The sequence below is a fragment of the Lates calcarifer genome, linkage group LG11, assembly GCF_001640805.2.
Source record: "Lates calcarifer isolate ASB-BC8 linkage group LG11, TLL_Latcal_v3, whole genome shotgun sequence".
In the NCBI taxonomy this organism is placed as follows: domain Eukaryota; kingdom Metazoa; phylum Chordata; class Actinopteri; family Centropomidae; genus Lates; species Lates calcarifer.
In genome coordinates this window covers 9533853-9560448 of record NC_066843.1, presented here as the reverse complement: position 1 = coordinate 9560448, position 26596 = coordinate 9533853, and the positions used below count along the sequence as shown (strand labels likewise).

Below are 26596 nucleotides of genomic sequence, written 5' to 3'. Positions count from 1 at the left end.
CTCTCTTCAACGCCCCTCCCCATTCTTGTCCTAACTGCTTTCGTATGTTTAATAATGCTGCCTTCAGATGTAATTTGTTCCACTAAGATGCATAAGGAGAAAAGTTGTACAGTAGTGCACTACTTTGCCAAGACGCAGACCTTCCAACAACTCATATTGTGGAAAAGGAAAAAAAAAAAAAAAAACTGAGAGAGATCCAAGAGAATAAGTGTTTGGGTTTTTTTTATTTCATCTGCAAGGATTATCATTTGGAGAAAATTTATTTCAGCTCTAGTAAACCTCCAGAACAGCTAGATACTACAATGGCTACATAATATAAATATATACAAATACACATTTTACAAATTAGTATTTTATCATGGTAATAGTTGAGGATGTATTGTGTTTTTTAACAAGATCATTTGGTTCCATATCTGCTATTGGAAAGAGAGTCTAGTGGAGTTTATAGTATTTCACAAAACTAGAGAGCAAAACTGTAATTATAAACCAACAAATGATTTATTTTTATTTATTTTTTCATAAAAAAGCAGTTTTCAGTCCTAATGGTCTTCATGGCATCATTAAACTTAACATCACTCAGCCAAACCTTCTCCTGAAGGCCTGCTGTGGAGGTTACTCCTGGGAAACACAAATCTACTCTGGGCCCTACTAAAAAGGTGCTGGGTCAAATTCCAGGTGCTGTGTCCTTGAGCACCTATTTGAGCCTGTGCTCTTGACTTAAGCCTAAGTTGCTTCCAGCTGTATGTGAGCAGCATTTGTAAGCGTAGTGAGTCACCCGAGAGCCACACAAATAAATAGTGTGAGGTGTTGTACAGCTATGCTGACTCATAGTGAAGACACGTTGGTCAAATACACCGCTGGTGGAAAACCATCAGAGGCACTTGGGTTAGAAAACCCCACATTACCTTCTCCCTTGCAGCCCCAACTTCCCCCCTCTGCTGTGATGAAAGGAGAGAAAGCACCTCTACTACTCGCCTCTTTTGTTTATTTACCTTCAGAATTACACCCTGCTCTTCTTGGACCATGTTCCAATGTGTTTTGTTATGTTTCCTTTCAAACAGAATATCTATGCGTGTGGTCTCTGGCCGTGTTTGGCTAACACATGCACGCATTCGTGCACGCACACTCCCATTCAACTTTCCCCCTGTGCCAGAGGTCCCCTTTGCCCTTCCCCCCACCTCTAACTAAACATCGCAGGACAGCAAAAGGGAACTTCAAAGTGGCCAGAGGGGGTACTCCTTTTTTCCTGGCACTTGTCATCATCTAAGGGACTGGCTGCTCCCCTTATTACTCTAATTGCTTCCAACTGCTCCAGGAGGCTTTGATGAAGGGCGCCATGGAGCATGCTGGAAGCACCTGTTGTTGCACAGAGGAGCACAGGTGGGCCTTATTGGTGATGGCATGGAGGAGCGCAGATAGCACTGCCACTTTCGACTTCAACATCACACGACTCAAATAAATACAGAAAGAGAATTCCAATGTAATCTCAAATTTGAGTCATTATGGATTTGTAGGGAAAATACAGAAAAAACAAACATCAGTTAAACTAAACTTGTAGCTGTAGGAAATGAAGCTGTAGGACTGAGGTAGGGACATGCAGGCAGCACTCTGGCTCCATCTTGTGGCATCACTGTGCTAGAAGTCAAGCAGCTGCATTCAAAAGAGATGAAAAACCATGATGTTAAAATTAGAAAGGAAATATTTTTGTACATTGGATGATGCAGAGGTGAGATTTTATGTCAATTCAGCATTTACAGTGGTGGAAATTAGCATTCTACATGTCAACTAATCTTGAAACTAATCTTGGATATTCTGGTGAACCCCCTTGTGGATCTTGAGCTTCAGCTCCTTTCCAAATGTTCTCTTGGATTTAAGTGTGGGCTATTCCAACAACTTTATTTTCTTTCTCTGAAACCAACCGAGAGTCTCTTTTTGCAGTATGTTTTGGATCGTTGTCCTGCTGGAAGGTGAATGGCAACAGATTCGTCTCAAGACTTTCATCTTCCAAGTCTTTCTGGAGCCCTTTCTGTGTGGTCCTTGGCTCTCAGGCTATAACTTTCTGACTAGCTGGTCAGAAATCTTGTGAAGAAGCCCAGAGGAACTGTTTCATGTGTGACAGCTTGGTGATGCTTTGTATACTTGCATTCAGTGGTGGGTAAACCTGTTTCTAACCTGTCATCATGTACTGACCCAGCTGATTCTAATTTGCACAGGTAGGAGGTAGAGCTACTTAATCAAATCAGCTGGTGGCTTGCCTTGGTGTATTGCTTTCCTTAATGCATTTTAATGTTACAACATCTTTATGTGTGTGAATGTCTGGTCAAAATTTCATGTGAATTGCTGGAACTGTGTTTGATTAAAAACATGTTGATAGACTAAATGCTTGTTTCCCCCACTGTAAATAGCAAAACAGGCAGCAGGTTATGTAATGTCAAGAAATGCAGATAAAAAGCACAGAAACACTGAGAAACCAGGCTGACAATTCAGAATTCAGGAGCCAAACAAGAAGAGAATGTTGACATACGCACCAGCTGAGGTAGGATCTTTTCAAAGTGCTCGATCTCTACTTCGTCGCAGTCCTCAGATTCAGCTTGTTTCTGTGATCTTACAGCGGCCTCTGAAAATGAGATAACAGATAAACAGTTTAATCACTGGGTAGCCAAGCATTGTGTCTCAGACTGTTTGCAGCTGTACCCAACAGAACTTCTTACCTTCGACAAATATTTTCAGCATCTCTGCCATGAGCAGCGCAGCATCACCACTTACTGTAACACAGAGAGATTTGTTGAGACTTAGAATAACAACTAAAATACAAACAGTTTGGGGGAAGTCACTTAAATCAGGACACGATTTGTACAACTCACGTTTGGTTTTTTCCTCCTTGAAGAAACCTGACAACAGTTTGTGTACTGTGTCCTGCAAGTGAGGAGAATAAAGCACACTATAACGTACAGTGTATATCGGTATGATAATCTGAGGCAAACTACATACAGCAGAAATTTTAGCTGTTACTGCAACAGCTGTATACCACTGTTTTTATCTGGCAACTTGCTGGTGCGTCCTAATACGTGCCTTCCTCATACCAAACTGCGTTCGAAAACGTGTCAGTTTAATGGGCTGTGGTGTTCCGGTGAAAACAACCGACATTATTCCAGAAAGTAGCGACTACAGAGGACTTTTTCGAACGATTATGAACCGCTCTTCCATTCGGCACGCGTATATTGTCAATCCACTTGATAATATTTTTCCGAGATGTAACGTTTAAGTTTTACTGACAGACAAATAAGAAACAACTGACATGCTTTGTTAACAGGGTCGGCTTTAATGTTTAATAGAAGTGAAAAGTGCAATTCAGTGACAAAGAGGAGCCTATATTATCAAGAGTTCGATATTCTTGCCCTTACCTTTTTGAAAACGATTTCTGCGTCCCGCTCCGCCATGTTTGTATCACTGTGAGAGGAACTTGGCGCTCTGCGTAGGGATTGGCCACTGGCCTCTGACGTCAGTCGCAGGCCCTCCGTAGAGGGTAAACAAAATATTTCTTTAGGAGTTTTAGAATAACAACAGGCCAATTTAGATTTCCTATAACTTTACTTTAGAAATCAGCGTATTGATGTTTTCTTATGTAATTATTTACGTGAGATTCATTTTTGAATAGTTTACACACGTACTTTTGTGATTAGTATTTATCTCTTTTAAATTAAGAGGTGACATAAGAGGCAGGGAAGACTTGAAAGCAAAATTACCACTGGAGCCGTCAAGACCATTCTTTCGTTTATTTAAAAAGTCAGTTTCACAGCATTAGAACAAAGATGAGAAGCAATCACTTAGGTTATTTTTCACAGTGTTCGCAATGGTTACACGAAGAGAGTGAGTATCTTATTTACAGGCTATTTCAAACAACACACTGTTATAAAAACAGCTTTATTATTCATCGAAGGTAGAAAACTGTCATTAAACATATCTTCTGAAACAGTGTGTGTTTCCATGTTGCCATGTATTTGTTTACTCATCCAAATCATCATCTAACCACTGAGCATCTTCCAGGATGTAGCCCAGACCCATTGAACGCCGTGGTCGACTTATAACAGGGGCTGTGGCGAGCTCATCGCCTGTATCCTCCTCCTCCATCTGACATACAGAAAATTTTCTTTTAGTCAGTTGATGAATACGCAGACAGCATATGCATTTCTCTTATCAAGATCTTATGAGAACGGGCTCCGACAGATGGAGACAAACAGCTGGTGTATACTCACCTTTGGACTAACAACTCGTTTGACGTCTACTTCAAGGCCTCCAATATAGTGAGGACCAGCCCAGTCTGCTCTGTCTGCTTCATCCTCTGTAGCAAACCTCACATAGGCCATTGCCTTATTTTTCTCCAAGTTGGGGCACCTCCTAACCTGTAATCAAATTCAACAGACAAAGGAAAATTGTTTAATTATATGATTCAAACTCCTAGATCTACATAATCTATACAAAAATACATTAAAAAAAGGCTGCTAATGATAATGTATTTTTTCAGTTCTTACCTTACAGGCAGTGACAGTGCCCCATTCTCTGAAGTAAGCTCGTACATATCCTTCATTTAAATAGAGGTTCAGATCTTTTACAACCAATCCATGCTCCTGTTAAATAATAGAAAATCATGAGATTCATGGCATATTGTAGCTTAGGTAAAAAAGAAAAAAAAAATCTCCCTGCAAATATTGGAATTCAAGAATTTGCTTACCAGTTCATAATGTTCAGCCAAGCTGGACATGTATTTCTTTGGAAGACTGATGTGCACTCTTCTTTTAGCAGTCCTCACTTCTACGTTATCTGGAGAGAGAGAGAAATGAGTAAATATGATATGTAACAAAAGAAAAAAATACATTTCTGTGAATTAAGAACATGGTTATTTACAATCTTTTTTTTTTCACAGATGAGGAATGAAATCAAGGAAGTTATTACTTACTGGAGGTCATTTTTGCAATGTTGAGGTGAGGCGAACCTGCTCTTCAAAGTAGTCCAATTAGAAGTCGAGAGACACCTGTGGCAAAGTGGATTTTTATAGTGTCCTTCTGTGTCACAACAAGGAAATCACCTCCCACTTGTATTTTTCTCATGATGTTCACCAAAATGATTGGAATGTTACCCAACTTGTTCTGCAGCCAGGACGGAATATTTGCTAATCCCCAAATATTCTATTAAGGTAGACTGCAAAACAAATTCTCAGCCTGTGTATTGTGCTAATAATCAAAAAGAGTTTTAGAGTTTTATATTTTTGTCAGGAAAGTGTGGAAACTTGGGAGCTGAACAGGAGAGCAGATGTATTGTATGTGTGTGTCTGTTATGTGAATATGTGTTTTATCCCATTCCACTGGATGAATGTGTGGCACACATGCATAGATTTATATGCTGATAGTCCATTTTTTTGGTAGGAAACATCACAAAAAAGTCCAAAATCTTAATTAAATACTCCATCAAAAGTGATTATTATTACTTGTGTGTGTTCAGATGAATTACGCAGAAAAGTACTTGTAGTATTTGGGCCAATCAGATAAAGGACACAAAGTTTTCAGACAGGGGACAGTTGCACCTTGTCACATCAGGGGAGGGTTCCTCATTCCAATAACAGAGCAGACGTGTTCAAAAATATTTATTGTGTCTTTTCATGCAACGCATTCAAGATCATTATCCGTAAATGTTAACAGAATTAAAAACAAATAACTACAATATAAAAATATGCATCTTGACATACAATAAGAGCTCTACATATTAATAAATACCAATGGTTATGGTGGCAACATCAGTAATTCACATTGTGTTTATCCAGGACATTAAGGACTCAACAAACATGAAGGATATATTCAAGTAACTACTCTACTGTCACAGGTTTGCTTTTACTATTGTTTTAGCTCTAGATTGGCAGTGACATTCCCAGTAATGTTGACAATCGTCTTTCCACAGTTGTGATCAAAGCTGAGATGCTTGTCACTGATGAGATACTATCTCACCATTGCTACAGTATGTTGTTATTGTTGTTGAGGCACAAACTGAAAACAAACAGAAACAGGAAGATGTTTTATATGGAAGACAGTGCTCACACAAATGCCTCTTCATATCATAAGTGAGGTCATTAATACCATGAGAAGATACAATGCAACTACAATAAGTATAGTACTGAAAATACTCACCTTATCTCTGAGGGGAAACCACACTGTTCTGTTCACAAATGTCTTGCAATTTGGTGATGAGGAACTTTTTGTCCTTACCCTCCTGTATATAAGAGAAAAACACACATATATTAAAATCAATATCAATATATTGTACATGTCATGCATGTTTTGCCATAGATTCCTACAGACATGGTGATCCCCTTGTTTTTCCTCTAGCACCACCAGAAGGCTAAAGTTTTCTCTTCTATATTGATTTCTACATAATTTGGTTCAGACCTTAATGTCCCCTGAGGATGAGTTGTAAGACTGAAAGACTTCAATCTCAGCATGATTGGTGGACAATATAATCTCATATAAGACTCTTAACTCTAATTTTTGATTTTGTTGACGTTAATGTTTGGCTCAAAAACACCACTGTGCCTAAATAGAGCCTCACAGAGCTGCTAGCATGACTGTAGACTCTTAATCTTGTTTTAAGAAAAGATTATACATACATTTTCAATTTGCTTTTCTAACAGACTGATGATTCTCCTTTGGCCATCAACAACTTGAGTGTGAAAATATATCACCATTCTGGAAAAAAAAAAAAGTCAAAGCGTAAGTGTATTGTTCAGTTACATTAGGTCACAACTGTTGAAGGTTTCAGAAGGCAGATGCTTACCAAACGATAATATCACCAAAACATAAAAACTGTTCCTGTGAAAATGGTTTGTGATCATGTTAACACTCACATTAAGACTCCAGATGCGAGGAATAAGAACAATGGGTTCTCTACCAGAGAGTTATAGACCCAACTGAGCCAAGAAAGGACTGGGTAGGTGCTCTCCAGCTTCTGGTGCCAAAGCTTCCCTGACTGAAACATTGTGGTGAGATTCCTGAAAGGACCGCACCCCGATGAAGGTTTAATCCTGTGGACAACAGATAAATACATTGGATATTTAAAAAATGAAATTTAAAAAAACAAAGATGGAGCTTGGCAAGGGTTATTCTATATTTTCCATGGTGTCATGGTGTATAGTTTCATTTTTAAAAAGACCAAATCATTACATTAAACAAATTGGCGTTGGAGGTTGCACTGGCGCTATATCCCCAGTCTACTTTAAGGTTACAATCTGAAGAATGTACCACTGTTATTGTGTTCCATATATTTAGAAAGGTATGTTAGTCTGAGAATTTGCATGTCTTTTGTTGTAAAAATTCCATGAGAACTTGTCATTCATTAAGAGGGGGGACACTTGTTTGTCACACTCACTTCCAAATTGTGTAACTAACTGATACCGCAGAACCGAGAAATGAGGGGAAGAACAAAAGAGAGATGAATAGAGTTGTCATCTGACTGGCCCTCCAGGGCTTTCTGGAGGCCTGACAGTTGAGCATCAGACTGCTCTGTGGAAGAGAAAAGAGAAAGAATATTACCTTATGTCACGCAACCCAAACACATGGTGAAATTACAAACACCAGCTATACAGACCTTCTTCATGTAAAACAGCACAAACAGTTTTATGATTTGGACTGCAGGAAGCAGTGGGGCAAACAGCACCCCAAGCCTGGGCAGAACAGAGGACCATTAATGTTTAATCCACCTTTCTTGTTTAATATGGTGATGGTTTCGAAAATGCAGTGTAATTACCAAGTTAGAGTTTGTCCGTATATGAGCTCCAGCACATTACGAGCAATGTCAAACACTGGCTTCCTGTTCCTTTTCAGCACTTGCTTGGAAAATAGCCTGGAGGAGAAAATGAACAGATCAGCTTAACAGAAAGTAGATGCTTTTAGCAAAATCAAGTTACATGACTCATACGTAAAGCACCGACTTGCCTCCACAGGAACTCGCCCAGAAAAATGTAAATGACAGTGAAGATGAAGTCCATCAGGAGCAAGCGATACAGTTCTTGCCCCACAAAGCTTTCCCAACACTGTGGATAACAGAGACACTTTAATGTAAGTTGACAACATAAGTGCTGGTGAGGCTGTGACCAAACATCTAATTACTTATTATGTCCTCACAGCAATCTTTACACAATTCAGTGCTGCTCCAAAACTGTAATGACAGGTTCTAATGTAAGGATGCTTGTTACCTTTAAATCATGATTTTCTGGTCCCTCTGCAATTTTCCCCAGCCAGCGGTAACACAGCACTCCAACAATACTGACCTTCAGCAACAGGTTCCTGAGAAAACATTCCATTTGACAACATGATATGAGATAATACTTCAAAGAAAAAGTTAAATCAGTCCTTCTTAGGAATTGTCACAGAAATGCGACGCAGCTGCACATGCCAACAAACTTGCCAGCGATTTCATGCATCTCCTCCAGTAAAAAGGAAATGATACAAAATATTACATACATTAGAAGAGGAGAATGAAAGTGGGAGCTTCTCCACATTGTGTAGAGAGAATGTACCTCAGTCAAACCAGTCTAGGTCAATGATTTAGAAACCCTAGGTAAACCGTTCCATTCCCAATTTATCTCCCATTCCCCATTTATATATAAGTTGTTATTGTGGGTATAATTAAAACTCTTTAAATGAAATAATAATTCAAGAGACCATTTAAAAACACATGTAGTATGGTTCCACATTAATGATTTGTGTTAAAGATGAATGCTCAGTGTGATAAGGCTGACTGTGAATACTTTTTTTTTTTTTTTTTTTTTGCCCCACAGTTGTTGTTCTTCTCACCTGAAGATGGAGACATAGACACGAACACTGGGTGAGTCTTGTCTCTCTACCCAGGCACACAGGTTGAAGAGGCCGGGTAGTAACAGGTTAAGGCTGGACACCACAGCAGATAAGCGCAGCAGCTTAAACGCGTCAGGACTCTCCTCAGTGGGGTCCTGTGAGGGAATTGACAAACGACAGTGAGGGCTGCAGATCAAGACCTTTTTAAACTGGATTTGACTTTATTGACTGCTCTGTGGCATTGCAATAATTGCTGCAATAATTGCTGGAATGCAACATCAAAGTATCCACTGTTGATATGAATCTGCTTCATTTTTGGAATGAGAAGCATTCAAATTACTAAGATTCAAATTAGATTTATTTAGAAAAGCAAAATACAAGATTTTCAAAACAATAGAAAAAGTTGGTGACGCTCATCAAGCAAAGGCATTAGTCAAATCTATATTAGGAGGAGGCCTGTCATCGTCATTGTCAATATAGCTGCAGATGCTTATGTCATTTGTGTTTATAAGCTCTGGCAGTTTGCGGGCAATGTTAAACTTCCATTCTTCCATCCTTGCATCCTCCCTACTTGCACAGCTAATGGGAAACTAATGGGGAAACTATGGGGAACCACTTTGTTAAACATAATTTTGCTCTGGTATCTTGATAAGGATCATGTTGCTGACTTACACACAGGGCAGTTTTGCATAAATATCACGAAAAAAAGAACGTTAAATGTTTGCCAGGAAAGAAAAAGGAGAAGTTAACAAACTGTGGTAGGAAGGTGTTTTTTATCGTAGTTATTTTTGTAGTATTCTTGAAAAAATGCTTCACTGGCCCTGCAGCTGCTCAGATGTACAGTGTTGTGAAAAAGAAAGTGCACCTTGTTTGAATTCTATGGTTTTATGTATCAGGACATAATAAAAAAATTAAAAAATCCTTAGAAGGTCTTAATACAAACTCAGATGAAAACAACACATGACATATTACACTGTGTCATTATTTATTTAACAAAACTAGGCCAAAATGTAGAAGCACTGTGTGAAAAATTAAGTACAAGTACACCCTTGTCCTTTGGACAAACAAGACAAAGTGGAAATGTTTGGCCATAATGCACAGCACCAAATTTGGCAAAAACCAAACACAGCATATCAGCACAAACACCTCCTACAAACTGACAAGCACAGTGGTGGAGGAGTGATGATTTGGGCTTGTTTTGCAGCCACAGGACCTAAGCACCTTGCAGTCATTGAGTCGACCATGAACTCCTCTGCATACCAAAGTACTCCAGAGTCAAATGTGAGGCCATCTGTCTTACAGCTAAAGCTTGGCCTGAAATTGGATCATACAAAAGGACAATGATCCCAAGCACACCAGCAAATCTATAACAGAATGGCTGAAAAAGAAAAGAATCAAGGTGTTGCAGTGGCCCAGTTAAAGATCGGAACCGGACTGAAATGTTGCGGAGGGACTGTAAGTCGCTGTGCATAAACAAATGCTCGTAAACCTCATGGACTCAATGGACTGACGTTGTAAAGAGGAGTGGGCCAAAATTCCTCCACAACAATGTGAGAGACTGATAAAGTCATACAGAAAATGATTACTTCAAGTTACTGCTGCTAGAGGTGGTTCTACAAGCTAGTGAATCATGTGGTGTACTTCGTTTTTCACACATGGCTTCATTTTTGTTAAATAAATAATAACACAGTGGAATCTGTTGTGTGTTTTAAACCTGGAGGTTAGATTTAAATAACCAGATGATTTTTTTTATTATGTCCTGATACATAAAACCATAGAATTCAAAGAGGTATCTTAACTATCTTTTTCACAACTGTTCGTTGTATCTGTCATGTCTGGTTGCACTGTAGTTGTTGCACAGTTTTCTCTAACCTCTGACAGGTAGTAGACTCCCATGGTGCCCAGGAAGATGCTGGCTAGACACATTGCCCATGCCAACAGATGCACCGAGAGGCGGCAGAGTCGCTGCATGCAGCTCTTCTCATCCTCCTGGCTGATCACCTCAGACAGGAGCTCCTGTCGGAAAAGCAGCGTTCGTGATATTGAGCCAGCAACATTTCAGCTTTCATCTTCGCAAGGTGTTGAACTGATGTGCTAGCCACGTTTCAACTCTGTTAACTGTGACAGCTGACACAGATATTTAAAAATGGTCCTCTGTAGTCTCATGGCATGCAGGCTGAGGAGGCTGCTCTAAGGAGCCACATAGGGTGTGAAACACATCGTTCAAACTTCCTGTCTGAACCCACAGAACAAAAACTGAGATAGTGTGACAACAATGTGAAAAGTAATAAAGCATGCAACATTGAACATAACATCTAGCGTTTAGGATTATTCTCAGCTTTATGATTTTGAAGTTATATGTCCATGTTTTAAATGGTTAACAACCTCACATTATGTGGGCTTCTGAAAGGTGTTTGTATAAAAAAATAAATAAAATTTACACCTCAGTGAGTGTGACAGATTCAAATAATCACATACTTTGAGCTGAGTGCTGATTTTCTCAGACAGAAATCGGACTGATGACTTCTTGCTGAGCTTAAAGTCCCATGTGCAGAAAACTTGTACCGCCAGATTCCCGTTAGACTTGAGGACATGAAAACTTTTCCCGATGGACTTGGATATCCTGTGGGAGAACAATACAGCCATAAAACACAAAACACAGGTGGACTAAAAAAAAAAATCTTATGAATCCATGAACAATTCACTTATTTGTCCAACCTGTACACCAGGATCATGCAGATAATGAAGAAAGCGATGGCAATGGTGAAGAAGTATGCTGCAGGTATGTTGTATGGCATTGTCTGGGTCGACTCAGGAGATTGACAAGTTTCGGTGATGCTCCCGGTGTAGTAGCCATAAAACATAATACTCTGAGTGAGGTAGCCCTGTCAGAGATGACGGATAAAAGGGGAGATCCAATTCAAGAGAATGCCAAAGAAATAAATATACACTGCTCTGATGTAATGTACTGCCATCTTACAGTGCCAGTGAAAAGCTCCAGGCCAGTGGGAGTGTAATTGTTATTAGGAGGATGACAAGGAGGGTGGACGGCTTGAGGGAAGACCACGAACAGGCCGTTGATGACGAAGAGCAGGAGGTTAAAGCGCAGGAGGGTTCGGAGAAACAGGAAGTAGGAGAGCACCCCGGTTCCGTAACGCCCACTCAGTCTCTTCATGGCTGAATGCCACAGCTGGAGGGAGCTGAGGATGGGGAGGCAGCTGAACATGCAGTGACGCCATGTCTGCACACACACACACACACACACACACACACACACACACACACACACAGTGTTTGACTAATACACACAAAGAGAAATAACTCATACCTCATCATGCTGTACACTGGTTGTACTCACCCTCGAAATACCCTCACTGAGACTTCTGTAGCAGGGGATGTTTCTGCTGATGAGTGAGCTTTTCACTTCATCACTGAAAGCAAGTCGCCTAATAAACGATAGGTGAAGGAGTTGTTACAAACTTGCTCTAAATGCTTTATTCTGCAGGTAATTTCAAGTTTTCAGTGTCACGATCACCTGAGCTCCATCTTCTCTCCCAGGCTGAGGGGCATGGCTCGCAGCTTGCGCATGCCCTCACTCAGTGAGAGGCCTCGAAAGTTGGAAGCCAACTGCTCCATCTTGCTTTCTGTAAACCAAAAAGTTAGAAGTGACCAAATTATCTGCTCCACCTGTGGATGTTACAAGCAACTGATTCTCACAGGTGTAGCAGTAAGGCTCATTTAGTCAGCAGGAATAGTTGTCTAATGCTTGGAGTGGTCAGTGGGTTAGTGTTTTCTGTTCACCTTCAGCACTGACTTCCACCACATCAGCTTCGCTAAAGTCGACCTGGATCAGTCCAGAGGGCTGAAAGGAATCACGGGAAGACGTCTGGTGTCGGTGTAGCTGGGGATGACGGAAACGCCGGGAAATGACTGCAGCACTATTTTGCCCTGTGTGGACAGTGGACAGTTGTAAGTGAGTGCAATCAAGAGAACACAGCCACAGAGAGATTTTAATGCCTGGTGACAACTTAGACAGTAGAAAAAAAACATTTCCTCTCACCAGCAGTGCGACTTGGCATCGAAGAGAGGACCTTTAGTGTAGCAGCTGACCAGTGTTGCCTCTGCAGAGAGCTGATATGCTCTGTGTCAGGGGCCTCATCCTGCGTGTCGTCGCTGCTGGTCGAGCTGCTGTCTGAAAGGAACATCATTTTGAAAAGTTTTCAAGCCAACCACAATTATATTGTCCTCAGTGTCATTGGCTTTCTGACAACAACAGTACATATTCATTAGACATATTTACATTTGAGAGACATTTAATAATAATTTCAGATTAACTGCACTATGCACTATGCTGTCTATTCAGCAGCAAATCTTTTTCAGTCTGTAGACATTTGTGGCAGTAAATGGTAGTTATACTGCATTTGTACCTTTGCGTTCTCTGATCACATCCATCTCCAGGGTTTCAGGGCAGCTCTGGGTGCTGGCTGCTAGTTCAACCATGTACTGCAGGAAGGAGTCCTGTTCTGGTTCACCCTCTTCAAGGTTCCTGTAGGAGAATAACCACCAGCCAGTGGAAATAATCACCCCAACACCCTCACTACAGCAGCACTTGTTCTCTTCAAGACATGCTGTATCTTAAACACATCATTTTCAGTACAGTACAGAACGGCTCCACTTTTCATACAGTGACTTAGGATTCCAAATACTAAAGAGCGAGAGACCTCAAAAACTACATTAAGTGAACCACATAGAGAGCTCAGTCCAGAATAACTGAAAGTTGCAGTTACAAAAGTACTGACAATGTTTTCTCCACACTTTCATGTATATAAGCTGTAAGGGCACTGACTTTTTTGTGTTTATTTATTTACTGGCCATAAATTCTTGAATCTTGACAAATGGCCAAATTATATTACAGCTATATCTAAAAATAAAAGTAGAACAACCCCTAAGCGCTCAAGCAAAAGATAGAGAGAGAACTTACTCATAGTCAGCATCTATTTCACAGATGTTGACATTGAAGCTCCCACCGTCTGCCATGGTCCTTGGTGATCTCTTCTTACTGCAAACACACAGCTCTGACTGGATCAGTCTTCATCAGCCTGATAGAGGACCACAGGGTCCTCTTTTTTTATCCTCCCACACTGTAGAGTCACACACTGCTCAGTGAAACTTGACGCAGTGCTGCTTACCTTCCTGTGAAATTCTCTCACAGACCAAAATCATTATCAAAGAGCTGCTGGAACATCAGCAACTTCCTCACCAATGAACTGGGCTAAACAGAAATGACAATGCAGATGAAAGATAGAGGAGGGCAGCAGCAGTCTATAATCTTGTCTAAAAATAAAAATTATTCATCATCCACACTTCCTCTTCTTCTCAGTCTAGTCCCTCTCTCTCAACACAGCTGTGCCTCATTTGCAATTAGTACCAAATGTTACCTGCCCTGTCTGTATCTCTGAGATCCCTTTTATCAGGGGCACATATGAACATGGCAAACAAATACATAAAAAAAAAAGAAAGAAAATTTAACACATGCAATAATATACAGAATATAAAGTTTCAGTGAAAGTGTCAGTATGGTATTGTGCCTGTCTATATTTGGAGCAAACAGCTGACCTGAGTCTATTTAGAATGTGTTTACAGCCCTCTAGTGGTGTGATGAAACAATACCATAGAGCTGAAATGATTAGCTGATAAATTTAACTGAGATGATTGATAGAAAACTCACTGCCAACGATTTTATTATTGGATTAATCGTTAGTGATCATTTTGAAGTTGAGCCAAAAGTTCACTTTTCATAGTTTGTTTATGCATGAATGAACAGTTTAGGTTTCAGTCTTAAGCTCTCCCATGATGGAATAACATAATACTTCTTTTCCCGAGGTTTTCTGTGTGCTAATTACTTTATACATAAGTAATTTCTAGCATTCAAACAGTCAAATAGTTTTGGTTATTAATTTGTAATCTTAACTTTCGCTTAAATCCAAAATTTTACCTTTAGCAGTTTGATAGACACGAGCACGGATTTTGTGGCCTCGGCGTCGTTCGCAGTTTACGAGAAGCTCCTGAACGCACCCCAGCAGGGGCGGTCTTAGAAAAGTTTTCAGGAAGTTGTTTGACGAAACGAAACTGTCCCAACTTTGACAGGAAGAGTTTACAGCTCGTCTTTAAACTGTCCGGCAGTTTAATAAATAGATAAGTAAAATGCAGAGCAGCGCTTACGGGGCCTCTTTGGCAGGCGGTGCTTTTGATTTTCCGAGCTTTGTCAGACAGCCTCAGACCATCCTGCGCTGCCTGAGCTGGGTGAGTGACTCCACGGAAACGTTAACGTTAGCATCAAAGTTATTAGCCAGCTGTCACTTTCACCGACCGTATGTTAACAGATGTGCGCTGCCAGGGTCGACACAAAGCGGACAGTGACACGGCTTGTCAGCGTTATGAGCTGCTAACACCGGACACGAATTGGGGTTTAGGTCGAAACCTTGAATAAATGCTGAATACGACGTAAATAATATGTGTTTTCTGTGGCACTCGTTGATATGTGCTAATGGTAGCTAGCATGTCCAGTGCTGTGTCACCGCACTAACTGCCACCAGATGATGGACCTTGTTTGTTTTTTTACATTACTTTTTTCCAGGTTATTCTGGTTTTAAAAAGTAGCCCAGAAACGTTCAAAGCTCATAGAAGACGTGGCTCTTTATCTTGTATTTGCAGTTTTAAAAAAGATCAGGAAATGAAACTTTTCCAGCGTCATCTGTTGAGCTGCACAGGTTTTTGAAATGTTAAAGGTCAATTAGATTAAATTTATAGGCTGAAAGTTTAATGGTATTATGATGATGATACATTTAATTTATATGGTATTTTTAATTAAATACTCTAGCAGCGTTTTACATTAACACACATAGTTTACTTTTTCAGTCATTTCAAATTCAATAAGCCCTGACAGCCAAGGCTTTGTCGCCCCTTGTTTTTGACTTCAGATCTTGCAACACAAAACATCTAAGGAAAGTACAGTAAAAATATGGATGTAGAGCTGCAGTTAAATATCTGACTCATGTCAAAAATTAGATTCACAAGACAATTTCTGAGAGTCCACAGCGATGTCTTCAGATGACTTCAAATATTCTGACTTAATAGTCCAGAGCCTGAAGATAATTGATCTGAAATAATATAAAATGCAGTGAAGCAGCATATCTTCACATTTGAGAGGCTGGAACCAGAGAATACCTGACATTTTTGCTTGGATAAACCATAATCGATCTTGTCGTTGGTTATCTAAGTTGTTGCTGATAAATTTTCTCTTGTATGAAAAATGGATTAAGAGTGAGAATCATTCCCTGTAGGTGTCACTCTTTTCTATGCAGTGTACACAGTGTTAAAGTAGATCAGGAATTGAAACCTTTCCAGTGTCGTCATCTGCTCAGTCCTACTTGTTTGAACTGACAGATGTATTATTGTGAATTCAAATTATTTTTTATGGTGAAAGCTTTCTTGTAATTTGAATCATGTGATAAGACTCATGCAGCCCTGCAGCTGCTTGACTTTAAAAAAAAAAAGAAAGATGCATTTTTTCACCACCTCCCTCCCCCTGGCATTAACCCTGTGTGTTCCTCCTTGCAGTTATTTGCCATTGTGGTCTTTGCGACCATCACAGCAGAAGGCTACATTAACAAACCATATCAGGAAGAGACCAAGTGCATGTTCAATGCGTCGATAGCGCCTGCAGCTACGGGGTGGGGATCGGAGTCCTGGCCTTTTTGGCTTGTGTTGTCTTCCTCGTACTGGACGCCTACTTCCCACAATCAGCAATGCCAAAGAGAGAAAATACATTGTTATAGGAGATTTAGTCTTCTCAGGTGAGAGTCAGGTTTCACTGTTGACTAGAATAAAGGAAATGTGCCCAAAAACAGGAAGCACAGCTGAGTTGTGGTTAATACTGTCATCATGTTTCATCTTAATCCTGACTTTTTTTTCTTTCTTTTTTTTTTTGCTTTGCTGCGTTTTCATCATGGGACAGCGGCTTGGACATTCTTGTGGTTCATCTGCTTCTGTGTCCTGGCCAACCAGTGGTCACACACTGACACTCACATCCTCACTGTCCCTCAAGATGCTGCCCGAGCTGTCGTGGCCTTCTCCTTCTTCTCAATCATCACCTGGGTGAGCCTCTCGTCACCGGCTAACAAATTCATTTGATAACTTACAACTCAGCTGTTTGAAAAAAAGAACTATGTAAAGGCTCTGTTTACTGATTCAAACATCTCCCAACAGGCTGCCTTGTCGTACTTTGCGTATGCGAGGTATCGCCAGGGTGTGAGTGAGTTTGACCAGGAGTACAGAGACCCAGCCAGCGACCACACCACCCCATACCCGCCCGCCCCGTACGCCAGCGGCCCCACGGGCTACCAGCAGTCACCTTTCTCCCACAATCAGGAGCAACCAGGGGAGTACCAGCCTCCATCTTATTGAAGGACTGAGATTCAAACTCATTTTCTTTTTACGTAAAGACGCGTGCCAATGGTTTCATTTACAACTCGGACTGTTCTCTGCACTCCGATTTTCTTCCTGCAGAAGTTGTTTGCATATTTTTTGGGTGCACTGATGTGTTTTTAGTTTGTTGCGTTGTCGTAGGTTGTTTGGTGAATGTTTGATGCGTTGTTCACAGTGCCACACACAGCAGGTTAAAATGAATATTATATAATATTATTTTGTCAGAAGGAGACTGTCTTGGTAATAGAGAGGATGACCGTGCCATTGTTGCCTTTGTGCCAGAACACCTATAGTTATTCCAGTGCCCTGTTTGTTTCAGTTTTGAGTGAAATTTGAGAGCTGTTAATACAAAAAGCAACACTTAGGATTTGCTTTGTTTTCTGGAAATCTGCTTTGCATTGTTTGCATTGGACAATTAATTTTTTTATGAATATGTTACTGTTTAGTACATATATTTTCATTACTGTCTAAATTTATTAGAGCAGTTGAATGCTGATAATTAGCAAACATTTCCTCTGGAATGATTCATGCTCTTTGTTTTTTGACCAAAAACAAATCCCTATTATTTAATCAACGGGTGCATTGAAAATGTTCCCTCTCTTACTACTGTAATGCCATGTTTTTGTTAATTTTTTAAAATCATCAACCACTGAAAAATAGCTTTTTATGCACTGACAAACACAGTTCATTTCTTTGGCAGAAGTTAATTGCCCTTATCTGGTCTTAGAATGTCAATTGTAATAGTTTAAATCCAATTCTGCTACATTTTAGTTTAGTATTTAAAGGTGTTTTGTTTTGTTCTGAGGTAGCCAAACCATTCATATCAGCTACCTCTGTAGATGTTCAGTGTGTCTTATTGAGTTCAGTTACAGTTTTTACAATTAATTTAGCAAACTTTTGATTTCAGGAATTCAGTGATTTTTGTGGTGATTGACATATTTATTCTACATAATCCTTTCAGTACAGGCGCATGACAATCAGAACATAGTTTTTTTCCTACATCACTTTTTTTCCTTCCGCTTTTCCATGTTTCTCACACCGTAATTGTACCTTTTTACGTGTTGCAGTTTTACTGTCATGCTCACAGGCTTTACCATATTTCCCCATTAAAGTGCCTTATACAGTGTTCTGTATAACACAAGGTTTGCCAAATAAAAACTGATCTCATTTTGAAGCTCTGGGTTAGCCCATGATTTATATCCTCCTCTGTGAAGAGACCCGGACTCTGTGCAGAGCCGTGCTCCTTTGGTAAATATTTAAGTAGTGATTGTGCTGGTGAATGTGGAGGAACTTGTGGAGGGTGGAGACAGCACCATAAGGATGTAAAGACAATAAGCTAGTATGCTATATGCCTACTTTACAGATGTTCATCAAAACAAAGATGTCTAATGTGCATGTTCTCACATTAAATCTAGATTACAAGTAATGTCATAAAGTCACTGCAATCTGAGACTTCATATAGTCAGAGTGAGGTTATGAATGCAGCAAAACATGACTAATTAAATGGTGGATTAATAATGGAAAGGGAATTATATTCACAGTTTTGGAAAACCACTTTCATATTTAATTAATTTAAGACTGGAGACACAGTGTCACCACTGAGAGATGCAGTTTAGTGGAAAACACCAAAGGCTTTGCAGAGTTTACAGAATGCATTTGTGGTAGTTTTGAGTCTCTTTGGGGTCGGTTCTCTCTCAAGAATATTTTGCAGGTATTTGGCCTACAATAGGCTCGATAGGTCCGTTCAACAAACCATCCATGGTCATTATCTTGTGCGGAAGTTTTTAATTTAATTGTTAATACTGTTATTTATCATTTAAAAGGTGTATGTGGATTTAGAAGCGGAATTCGCTTGTGTGTGTGTTTGTTTGTAGTTGTCATATTTCCGACAGCACTGGAAGGCCGCGTTTGACAGACCTTCTTGTATCCACGGCGCGCAGGCACTGCACGATGCTGTCGTCATCACTACATACAGGAAGTAATGTTCGGTTGTCTGCTAAACGCAAACGGAGGAAAAGGAGCCGAAGGAGAAAGCGACGCGGTAACAATGACACCTGAGCTCCGGCCGTCGGCGGACTGAGAGCTGACCATCTAACGTCTCCGGTGAGTGCGAGGCGAAGTGTTTCGGGGTCGCTTGTGAACGCACCGATTTGTGATGGCATGTGTGTGTTTGTGTGTGTGTCTGTGTGTGTGTGTGTGTGTATGTGTGTTAACCTCTGCGCTGCTGGCAGGACCGGGGACATGAGCTAACACACATACACACATTCAGATAGGATGTTTGTGTGTGTGTGTGAAGGAGGAGATTTGGATTGGGACCTAAAATCACTGCCACTCCCAACAAAACCAACTCTGCCAACAAACAGGTCACTGTAGGTTAAACTAGCAGCATTAGCTCTGTGGTTAATGAATTAAAGGCCTGCAAACAGCAAAGTGGGAATGTCTTTTGAGGATCACACTTCTCACCGGACAGAAACACATCAAATCAGGCCCACAGTGTAATGCACATCTGTTTGGGGGTCCTCAATGGGCAGAATCTTCCTTACAGCACTAAAGGAACTATTTATGGGCCTCACACACACTCTGTATCTCCTTGATCTGCTGCCTTTGAAGCCTATCTCCCAGATGTCATCCGTTATGGTGGCACAGCAAGCTTAAAGCAGAGATACTCACATTGATGCTTTTTTACCTTGCTAAAAATGATTCAATGTAGAATTGCACAACTGCTCATGCTAACAGGGGGGTGCTTTAAATGTCACACATTGTCAGTCTATTGACGGAAATGACTTTGAGAAGCTCAGTAGCTGAGTTTTTAGAGTAGAGTTACTCAGTTAAGCAATTTATCTTTCAACAGACACACATGAATGTGCAACAGTTCTGATAATCACTTAATTATTCAACCAAAAGTCTTTAGTTCCAGTTTCTCAAATGTGAAGATGTTCTGCTTTCTGTTTTCCATCATTGTAAATTGAATATCTGTGGATTTTGATTTGCTGGTTGGACAAAACAAGTAATTTAATGATGTGGTAGAACAAATGATGAACTGACTAATCAAGAAATCAGAATAAAAATCTTCTATCAGGGTGTGCAGTATATAATTTTTGTTTGCAGTATCGATATGTGAATATATGGTCATTTTAGAAAGCCTTCCCAGTTGAGAAACATCTATAGATAAAAGAACAAATGTCTCTTTTTTGTCTCATGTAGTGAACTGAGTACCTGACAAACAAGGACTTTGATGAAATTGGTGCAAATCGAATATAGCAGTAAAGCTGTCCTGTACTGCCCACGGTGGTCTGAATGAAACTAGGTCATTATATCTAGAGGTGTATCTTATATTCTTCTGCTTTCATATCTGTAAACAGGATAGAAACTTATATATTGCAGTATAATGCAGTCAGCACTGGTGCAAACTACAACCTCAGCAGTAAACATAGTTTATAAGTAGCTCAATTAATAGAGTCTTTATAAAGGCTTTTATGGCTGAGCTGTTGCATTGGATTGCATCAGATTTTACAGCTCTACTTCATACACTTGAAGATCGAAATGAAACAATTTGACTCAATTTCTCACCCATCCTCTCGACAAAAACATCAGTTAGTAATAAATTTGACTGCATTTCAAAGTAAGTTTGCGTTCCTGTATCTTCCATGTTGACTGCTCTGCTGTCGTAACCAGGCTGATCTCTGACCTCAGTCCAGTCAGAGTACTCAGAAGAGAATTGATTGCGTCACAGGAACACCCCTGTTATGTAGAAGTCAAGTTATTGTAGCAGCGGCAGCTTACATGTTAACCTTTATACAGCCTGCAGGATTTGTGGCTTCTCACCTTTATGCAGGTAAAGGTAAGATGCAAGTAACAACAAATATTTTCCCAACCTGTGGTAGCTGGCCATTCAGCAGTTGCTCAGGTGATTGATAACTTACTGAACCGTGTTGGCCTCCTGCAAGATTTGCCCCTTTGGACTGAATCATAATCCTCCAAGTCTAGTTAAAGTTCACTAGCATTATAACAGCCCCTAGTCATGGTTGCACTGCAAATAATCTGTGAGCAGAAGGAGAGTTTAGAGCTCAGGGCTATTTGTGGAGGTCTAACAAAGTAGATGTGATGACACAGGCCCAGCATTCTGGCAGGAGGAGACAAAGGGGTAAGCCTGTTTTAATAACTTTTGTTTCAAATCAGAATCTGTTGCTGGAAAAAACATAATCTTTAGTTAATTACCCATCAGTTAGTTGCTGGTGGATTTCGAGGGAGGATAGTTCCTTTGCCCTCAGAGCCCGGGCCCTGATGTTGCTGTCATAATGGACTGCTGTTTGGCTCGGGGCCCTCTTATGAATGAGTCTTTCAGCTCTTGCTCTCCTTTTCGGAGAAATGCAGCCATGTTTAGGCCACAGAGTGTGAATCTCCTGAGGCCAGGTTTAGAGTTCCCTGGAATTTAGTTGAGAGTAGATTGCATATTAAGTTTTACTCTACAGAGCCTGGAGTCGGTGACCTGTCAAGTGCAGAGAGTAGGCAGCCCACAAAATAGTGCCTGTGCAGTGTTTGGGTTCTATGAGACTGTTGATTTAACTCAAAGATTACATTAGTTTGTTGAGTTTTAAGCAAATATATGGTAGTATAGTAACAGTATGGCAAAATCACATAGTTATGTATTATAAAGTTAGACTTAACAATCTACCTCCTAACTTGCTTGTAAAGAAAATTCATTTGTTTAACTAAACTAGGCCTGAAACTAATGATTATTATCCTTATTGATTTACCTTCTGATAGTTTTCTCTTTTAATCCATTAATCATTTGATCTATTAAATATCAGAAAACAGTGAAAAATATCCCTCACTGTTTCCTAGAGCCCAAAATGGCATCTCCTTACATCTCGTTTTGTCCGATCAACAGTCCAAAGCTCAAAGATATTCACTTTACTTTAATGTAAAAGCAGCAAATGTGTACATTTAGGAAGCTGGAAACACAGAATGTTTGACATCTTAGCTCGAAAATGCTTCAGAATACTTGATTAATTTTCTACGAGTTGATTAATTTTCTGTTGAGCAGCTAATATTTAAATCAACAAATCATTTCAGCTCTAAACTTAAGAGGGCATTAAAGTTTTATATTAAATAGGGCTCCAACTACTAATTCCTTTCATTGTTGATCATTTTTGATTAATGATTTTAACACTTAAATAAAACATCAATAAAATATGACAGCAAAGCCAAAGATGAAATAGAAAGTACATAATTAATGACATAAATGATGATGAATTATCAAAATTGCTGTTTGAGCACTAGTATCTAACAAGTGAGGACTGTGACTTTTGACTGGAGCAGGTGCTTGATCAGCCAGCTGGTTGTGTATTTCCTGATTTACCTGTTCACAGCCGCCCGTCACTTCATTGTCAGTGGACAGGCTCCTCCCAGCCTCCACGTTGACAAATGGCATTTGAGGCCACCTGATATTCACCCAACCCAGTCTAATGCTGGGCTACTTCCCTCTTCCTTTCATTTAATGTTTAACTCAGCATACACTTACTTGTGTGAGCTGTTATCAGCTAATATTTCAAATTTCGGCTTAAATGAATGATCTACCTGCTGCCATCGGGAGTAAAGATTTGCTTTAGATGTGAAGAGAGTCTGCTGATGGAGAGTATGTGAGTAGGATTGGATTGAATTTTATTATCTAAATGTCACTGGTGTTGCCTTGTTGTATGGTTAGGTTGAGAAAGGTTTATAAGAAATGAGTTTGTCTATAACTTACCCTGTTCAAAGATTTATTTGCAAATTTTCAGTTTAGTTTACTTCTCTTAAATTTCTAGTCACACACAGGTTGTTATTATTATGTAAGACCATTTTCTTAGGCATGGGGCACGTGTTACAAGAATTAAGAATGTAACAGCTATTTCCTGCCAAGTGAAAGTCTACAGCTTTTAAAGTTGGGTCTCATTTCTACAAATAGATATTTGATAACTATATTAAAGTGAGACTGTGTAGTTTTTGAATGATGAAATAATACAGTCTTGCTTTGACAAAGAAAAAGTTTTAGCAGTAAAACACACCACTACACAGTTAAGCACACGCTGGGGGTTTGCTACTTACTACTATTCCTACTTGGTCTGGTATGACCAGTATTTTCGGTAGCTAAATGTTAGCTTATGTTAGCAACCTTTCTATAGCTACTGATACAGATTCAGATATTACTTTGTAACTCTTAATTTTTGCTATTGTTACTGTGTGATTTTGCATCTGGCTACTGTTAAACAAAAGTTACTCAGTGTAACTTTAAAACAGTGTGACATTTACCCTAAAAGGACTTTTGAGGAAACAAATATGACAGCATCTTATATTTTAACAGACTGAACAGCAATGGTGGGACCATAAACATAATTTAGTAAAAACTGTAATCCCTCACTTAAATGACTGAAAATAAATAAGGCCTTACCTTTTCTTTTTGACAATCTGCTGCTATCTTTAGTGATCTCCAAGGGGATACTACTCACCACCTCTCTCCCTCTCTTTTCCTGTAGGTCACTCCAGGCCTCGGTCCTCCATGCCTGCTCCCCCGGGCTTCACTCGACTGGAGCAGAATGAGCCTATGAACTCCCTGCGAATCTCTGTAGGAGGCCTCCCCATGCTGGCTTCCATGGCCAACACCACTGACCCCCGTTTCCGCCTCAAGTGGAGGCCCATCGTGGCTGTGGCTGCCTCCCTGGCCTTGCTCCTGCTGCTCTTCATGCACTTGAGCTCAGGCTTTCGCTCTCGCTCTTACAACTCAAATGGCTGGAGAGCCGGCCACGGTGGGACCCTGCACTTCGATTCCCAGTACAACAACACCTACCCTCTCAGTTCGCCTGAACGCACGCCGCAGGGCACCCGCTACCGCATCGGCGTCATCGCCGACCTGGACACGAGCTCTCGTAGTGACAAGAAGCTGACGTGGTTCAGCTATATGCGGCGGGGGTACCTGCTGGTGTCCCAGAGTGGTGACAAGGTGGCAGTGGAATGGGATGCGGACAGGGTGGTGCTGGAAAGCCACCTGTCGGAGAAGGGCAGGGGTATGGAGCTGTCGGAGCTGGTAGTGTTCAATGGGAAGCTCTACAGCGTTGACGACAGAACGGGAGTAGTGTATCACATTGACAGTGACAAAGCTGTGCCCTGGGTCATCTTAACTGATGGAGATGGCAGTGTTGCCAAAGGTCAGCATATACTGTAATTCAAATGTTCTTCAGTACCAGACTGAAATTACAGTTGGAAGATATTGGTAACTAAAAACTTAGATTCTGTAAATGCAATTTTGGGTTTCTTCCATTTTATGCTTCTTAATGTTTAGTGTTTTTTTTTTAACTACACTACATTTCAGAGGGAAATATACTTTTTACTGCATTACATTTATTTGACTATGTGAAAAGTTACTTTAAACCAGTGGTTTCCAGCCTTTTTGGCTTTTGACCTCTTAGCAAAAAAAAGTGTGTTATTAGAGATCCCTGTCATATTACAGATGTCTGTAAGTTGTTAACAGCTTCATAAAGAGATTTCCCCTATTAAACATTTCATATGGGTTCATTCAAATAAATGTTAAAGGCCCAAAGAAGTTAATTTCCCCAATATTTCACATAAAAGCAAAGATTAGAGGAAAGTCCAAACGATTAGGAGTGGCACAACTTCATTTTCCTTTTTTCCTGTCCCATTAGTCATCTCACATCCCTCCAAATTTATGACCCTTTGAAAGGTCTGGCCTCTTGGTTGGGAACTACTGGACTAAACTACTTACAGTATATAAAGTAATTAAAATTAGCTCCTATAAGACTAAGATGCTACATACACATTGATGCAAGAATATTGGAAAATATTATGTATTGTCAGGATACATCTTCCTCCATTATGAGTAGTTTTACTGATGCAAAGAATATTCTGCTGGTCATACTTTTAACCTTCACTGTGTTTTGAAAGCAGGACTGATGTATTGGTACTTTTACTTTCTCCTGATAGGGTTTAAGGCTGAGTGGCTGGCAGTGAAAGATGAGCACCTGTACGTTGGCGGTCTGGGTAAGGAGTGGACCACCACCGAAGGCGAGTTTGTCAACAACAATCCAGAGTGGGTGAAAGTAGTCGGCTTCAGAGGGGATGTACAACATGAGAACTGGGTTCCCAGGTACAAATCTCTGAAGGCAGCTGCAGGGATAGAGCCTCCAGGTGAGGATGTAAATCCGGACTCACTCACAACTGCTCCCATGTCTCGCTCTTTGGTTTACTCCATTTTACCGTTTTCCCTCTGAACCTCCACAGGTTATCTTATCCATGAATCGGCGGCGTGGAGTGACAGCCTGCAGCGCTGGTTCTTCCTCCCCCGCCGTGCCAGCAAGGAGCGCTACGAGGAGACAGCGGACGAGCGTCGCGGCACGAACCTCGCCCTCAGCTGCTCGCCAGATTTCAGAGACATCATTGTGAGTCGAGTTGGTCCGCTTAACCCCACTCACGGTTTCTCCTCCTTCAAATTTGTCCCCAACACGGACGACCAGATCATTCTGGCACTCAAGTCAGAGGAAGACGCCGGGAAGATCGCTACATACATCATGGCGTTCACGCTCGACGGACGCATCCTTTTACCCGAAACCAAGATTGGAGATGTGAAATATGAGGGCTTGGAGTTCATATAGACGGCTCGCTCAGAGACTGAGGGACTCACTCGTGAGGCCACTGCGCCGTGGTTCTATTTCGTTTACAATCCAGTCACTGTTGAAGTTATTGTACTTGCTGCTTCCTCATTGAGTTTGTAAAAGACACCGCTCTAGCCGTTAAAGGACTGTCTTCAGTACAAACAGAGGAACTGTGGGCTGAGACTGTGAAATGTGGCCCTGTTTTGGGTTTCAAGAAAGTGCCAGTCAGACTGAACAATGCCAGCAGGTCTTGTGGTGTGCCATCTCCTTCCCAGGCCAAATGTGGCCCTCAACAGTACTGTAACCTTTCTTACAATGAATGTACAAAAGATTGATTTGTCAGACTGTGATTTTTTTTCCCTAAAGAATACATTTTCATCCACATACTGTACACTCTCGAGAGGTCAAAGGTTTTCTCCCTTTGCTCTATGTTAAACAGCATCATTCTGTACACACCAGACATATTATTTTCAGTGGAATAACTAAAAGTCTGTTTATAGTCTTCATAAAAATCTGCATTATTTGAAGGATGTTGTGGTGAAAGACTAATTATTACTGAGTAAAATCTTGATTCTTATTTTCTGAGTCTTGTCGTGTCTCTAATCTCACAACAAAACCGGTTTA

At 40.5% G+C, this 26596-nt stretch overlaps 5 protein-coding genes across 10 annotated transcripts; 2 read left to right on the top strand and 3 right to left on the bottom strand.

Moving 5' to 3' along the window:
* Positions 1 to 205: 205 nt before the first annotated feature.
* cenpx (centromere protein X) lies at positions 206 to 3498 on the bottom strand. The gene is made up of 5 exons (XM_018704695.2): positions 3405 to 3498; positions 2865 to 2916; positions 2712 to 2765; positions 2529 to 2617; positions 206 to 1650 (listed from the first exon to the last, which is right to left on the bottom strand). Exons 1-5 carry the CDS (start codon positions 3438 to 3440, stop codon positions 1636 to 1638), a joined length of 246 nt encoding a protein of 81 aa, XP_018560211.1. The 5' UTR covers positions 3441 to 3498; the 3' UTR covers positions 206 to 1635.
* A 263-nt stretch (positions 3499 to 3761) lies between these two features.
* Positions 3762 to 5571, bottom strand: LOC127143036 (uncharacterized). Its single transcript, XM_051074149.1, has 5 exons — positions 4958 to 5571; positions 4733 to 4821; positions 4533 to 4628; positions 4257 to 4403; positions 3762 to 4131 (listed from the first exon to the last, which is right to left on the bottom strand). The coding sequence occupies exons 1-5, from the start codon at positions 4965 to 4967 to the stop codon at positions 4006 to 4008; spliced, it is 468 nt and encodes a 155-aa protein (XP_050930106.1). The 5' UTR covers positions 4968 to 5571; the 3' UTR covers positions 3762 to 4005.
* A 290-nt stretch (positions 5572 to 5861) lies between these two features.
* Positions 5862 to 14945, bottom strand: LOC108902716 (transmembrane channel-like protein 6). Of its 3 annotated transcripts, none has more exons than XM_018704690.2 (21): positions 14836 to 14945; positions 13822 to 13981; positions 13268 to 13386; positions 12901 to 13032; positions 12642 to 12788; positions 12376 to 12484; positions 12199 to 12286; positions 11821 to 12081; positions 11559 to 11725; positions 11319 to 11463; positions 10713 to 10856; positions 8841 to 8995; positions 8240 to 8330; positions 7980 to 8077; positions 7792 to 7887; positions 7633 to 7708; positions 7414 to 7547; positions 6893 to 7069; positions 6656 to 6734; positions 6180 to 6261; positions 5862 to 6038 (listed from the first exon to the last, which is right to left on the bottom strand). In XM_018704690.2, the coding sequence occupies exons 2-20, from the start codon at positions 13875 to 13877 to the stop codon at positions 6181 to 6183; spliced, it is 2355 nt and encodes a 784-aa protein (XP_018560206.1). In that variant the 5' UTR covers positions 13878 to 13981; positions 14836 to 14945; the 3' UTR covers positions 5862 to 6038; position 6180. The 3 variants fall into 3 exon arrangements, with proteins under 3 accessions (XP_018560206.1, XP_018560209.1, XP_018560208.1); XM_018704693.2 differs by having other exon boundaries at positions 13822 to 13899; positions 14836 to 14918; XM_018704692.2 differs by lacking the exon at positions 14836 to 14945 and adding an exon at positions 14030 to 14292 and having other exon boundaries at positions 13822 to 13899.
* Positions 14946 to 15038: 93 nt separating this feature from the next.
* Positions 15039 to 18501, top strand: syngr2a (synaptogyrin 2a). The gene is given in 6 exon segments (XM_018704694.2): positions 15039 to 15143; positions 16461 to 16548; positions 16551 to 16640; positions 16643 to 16696; positions 16858 to 16997; positions 17109 to 18501. Coding segments are annotated over 6 exon segments (669 nt in total). The 5' UTR covers positions 15039 to 15044; the 3' UTR covers positions 17307 to 18501.
* A 768-nt stretch (positions 18502 to 19269) lies between these two features.
* cant1a (calcium activated nucleotidase 1a) lies at positions 19270 to 26549 on the top strand. 4 transcript variants are annotated; one of them, XM_018704704.2, is made up of 4 exons: positions 19270 to 19430; positions 23843 to 24511; positions 25305 to 25508; positions 25602 to 26549. In XM_018704704.2, exons 2-4 carry the CDS (start codon positions 23866 to 23868, stop codon positions 25970 to 25972), a joined length of 1221 nt encoding a protein of 406 aa, XP_018560220.1. In that variant the 5' UTR covers positions 19270 to 19430; positions 23843 to 23865; the 3' UTR covers positions 25973 to 26549. The 4 variants fall into 4 exon arrangements, with proteins under 4 accessions (XP_018560220.1, XP_018560219.1, XP_050930101.1 ...); XM_018704703.2 differs by lacking the exon at positions 19270 to 19430 and adding an exon at positions 21315 to 21471; XM_051074144.1 differs by lacking the exon at positions 19270 to 19430 and adding an exon at positions 22800 to 22965.
* The last annotated feature ends 47 nt before the right edge of the window (positions 26550 to 26596 follow it).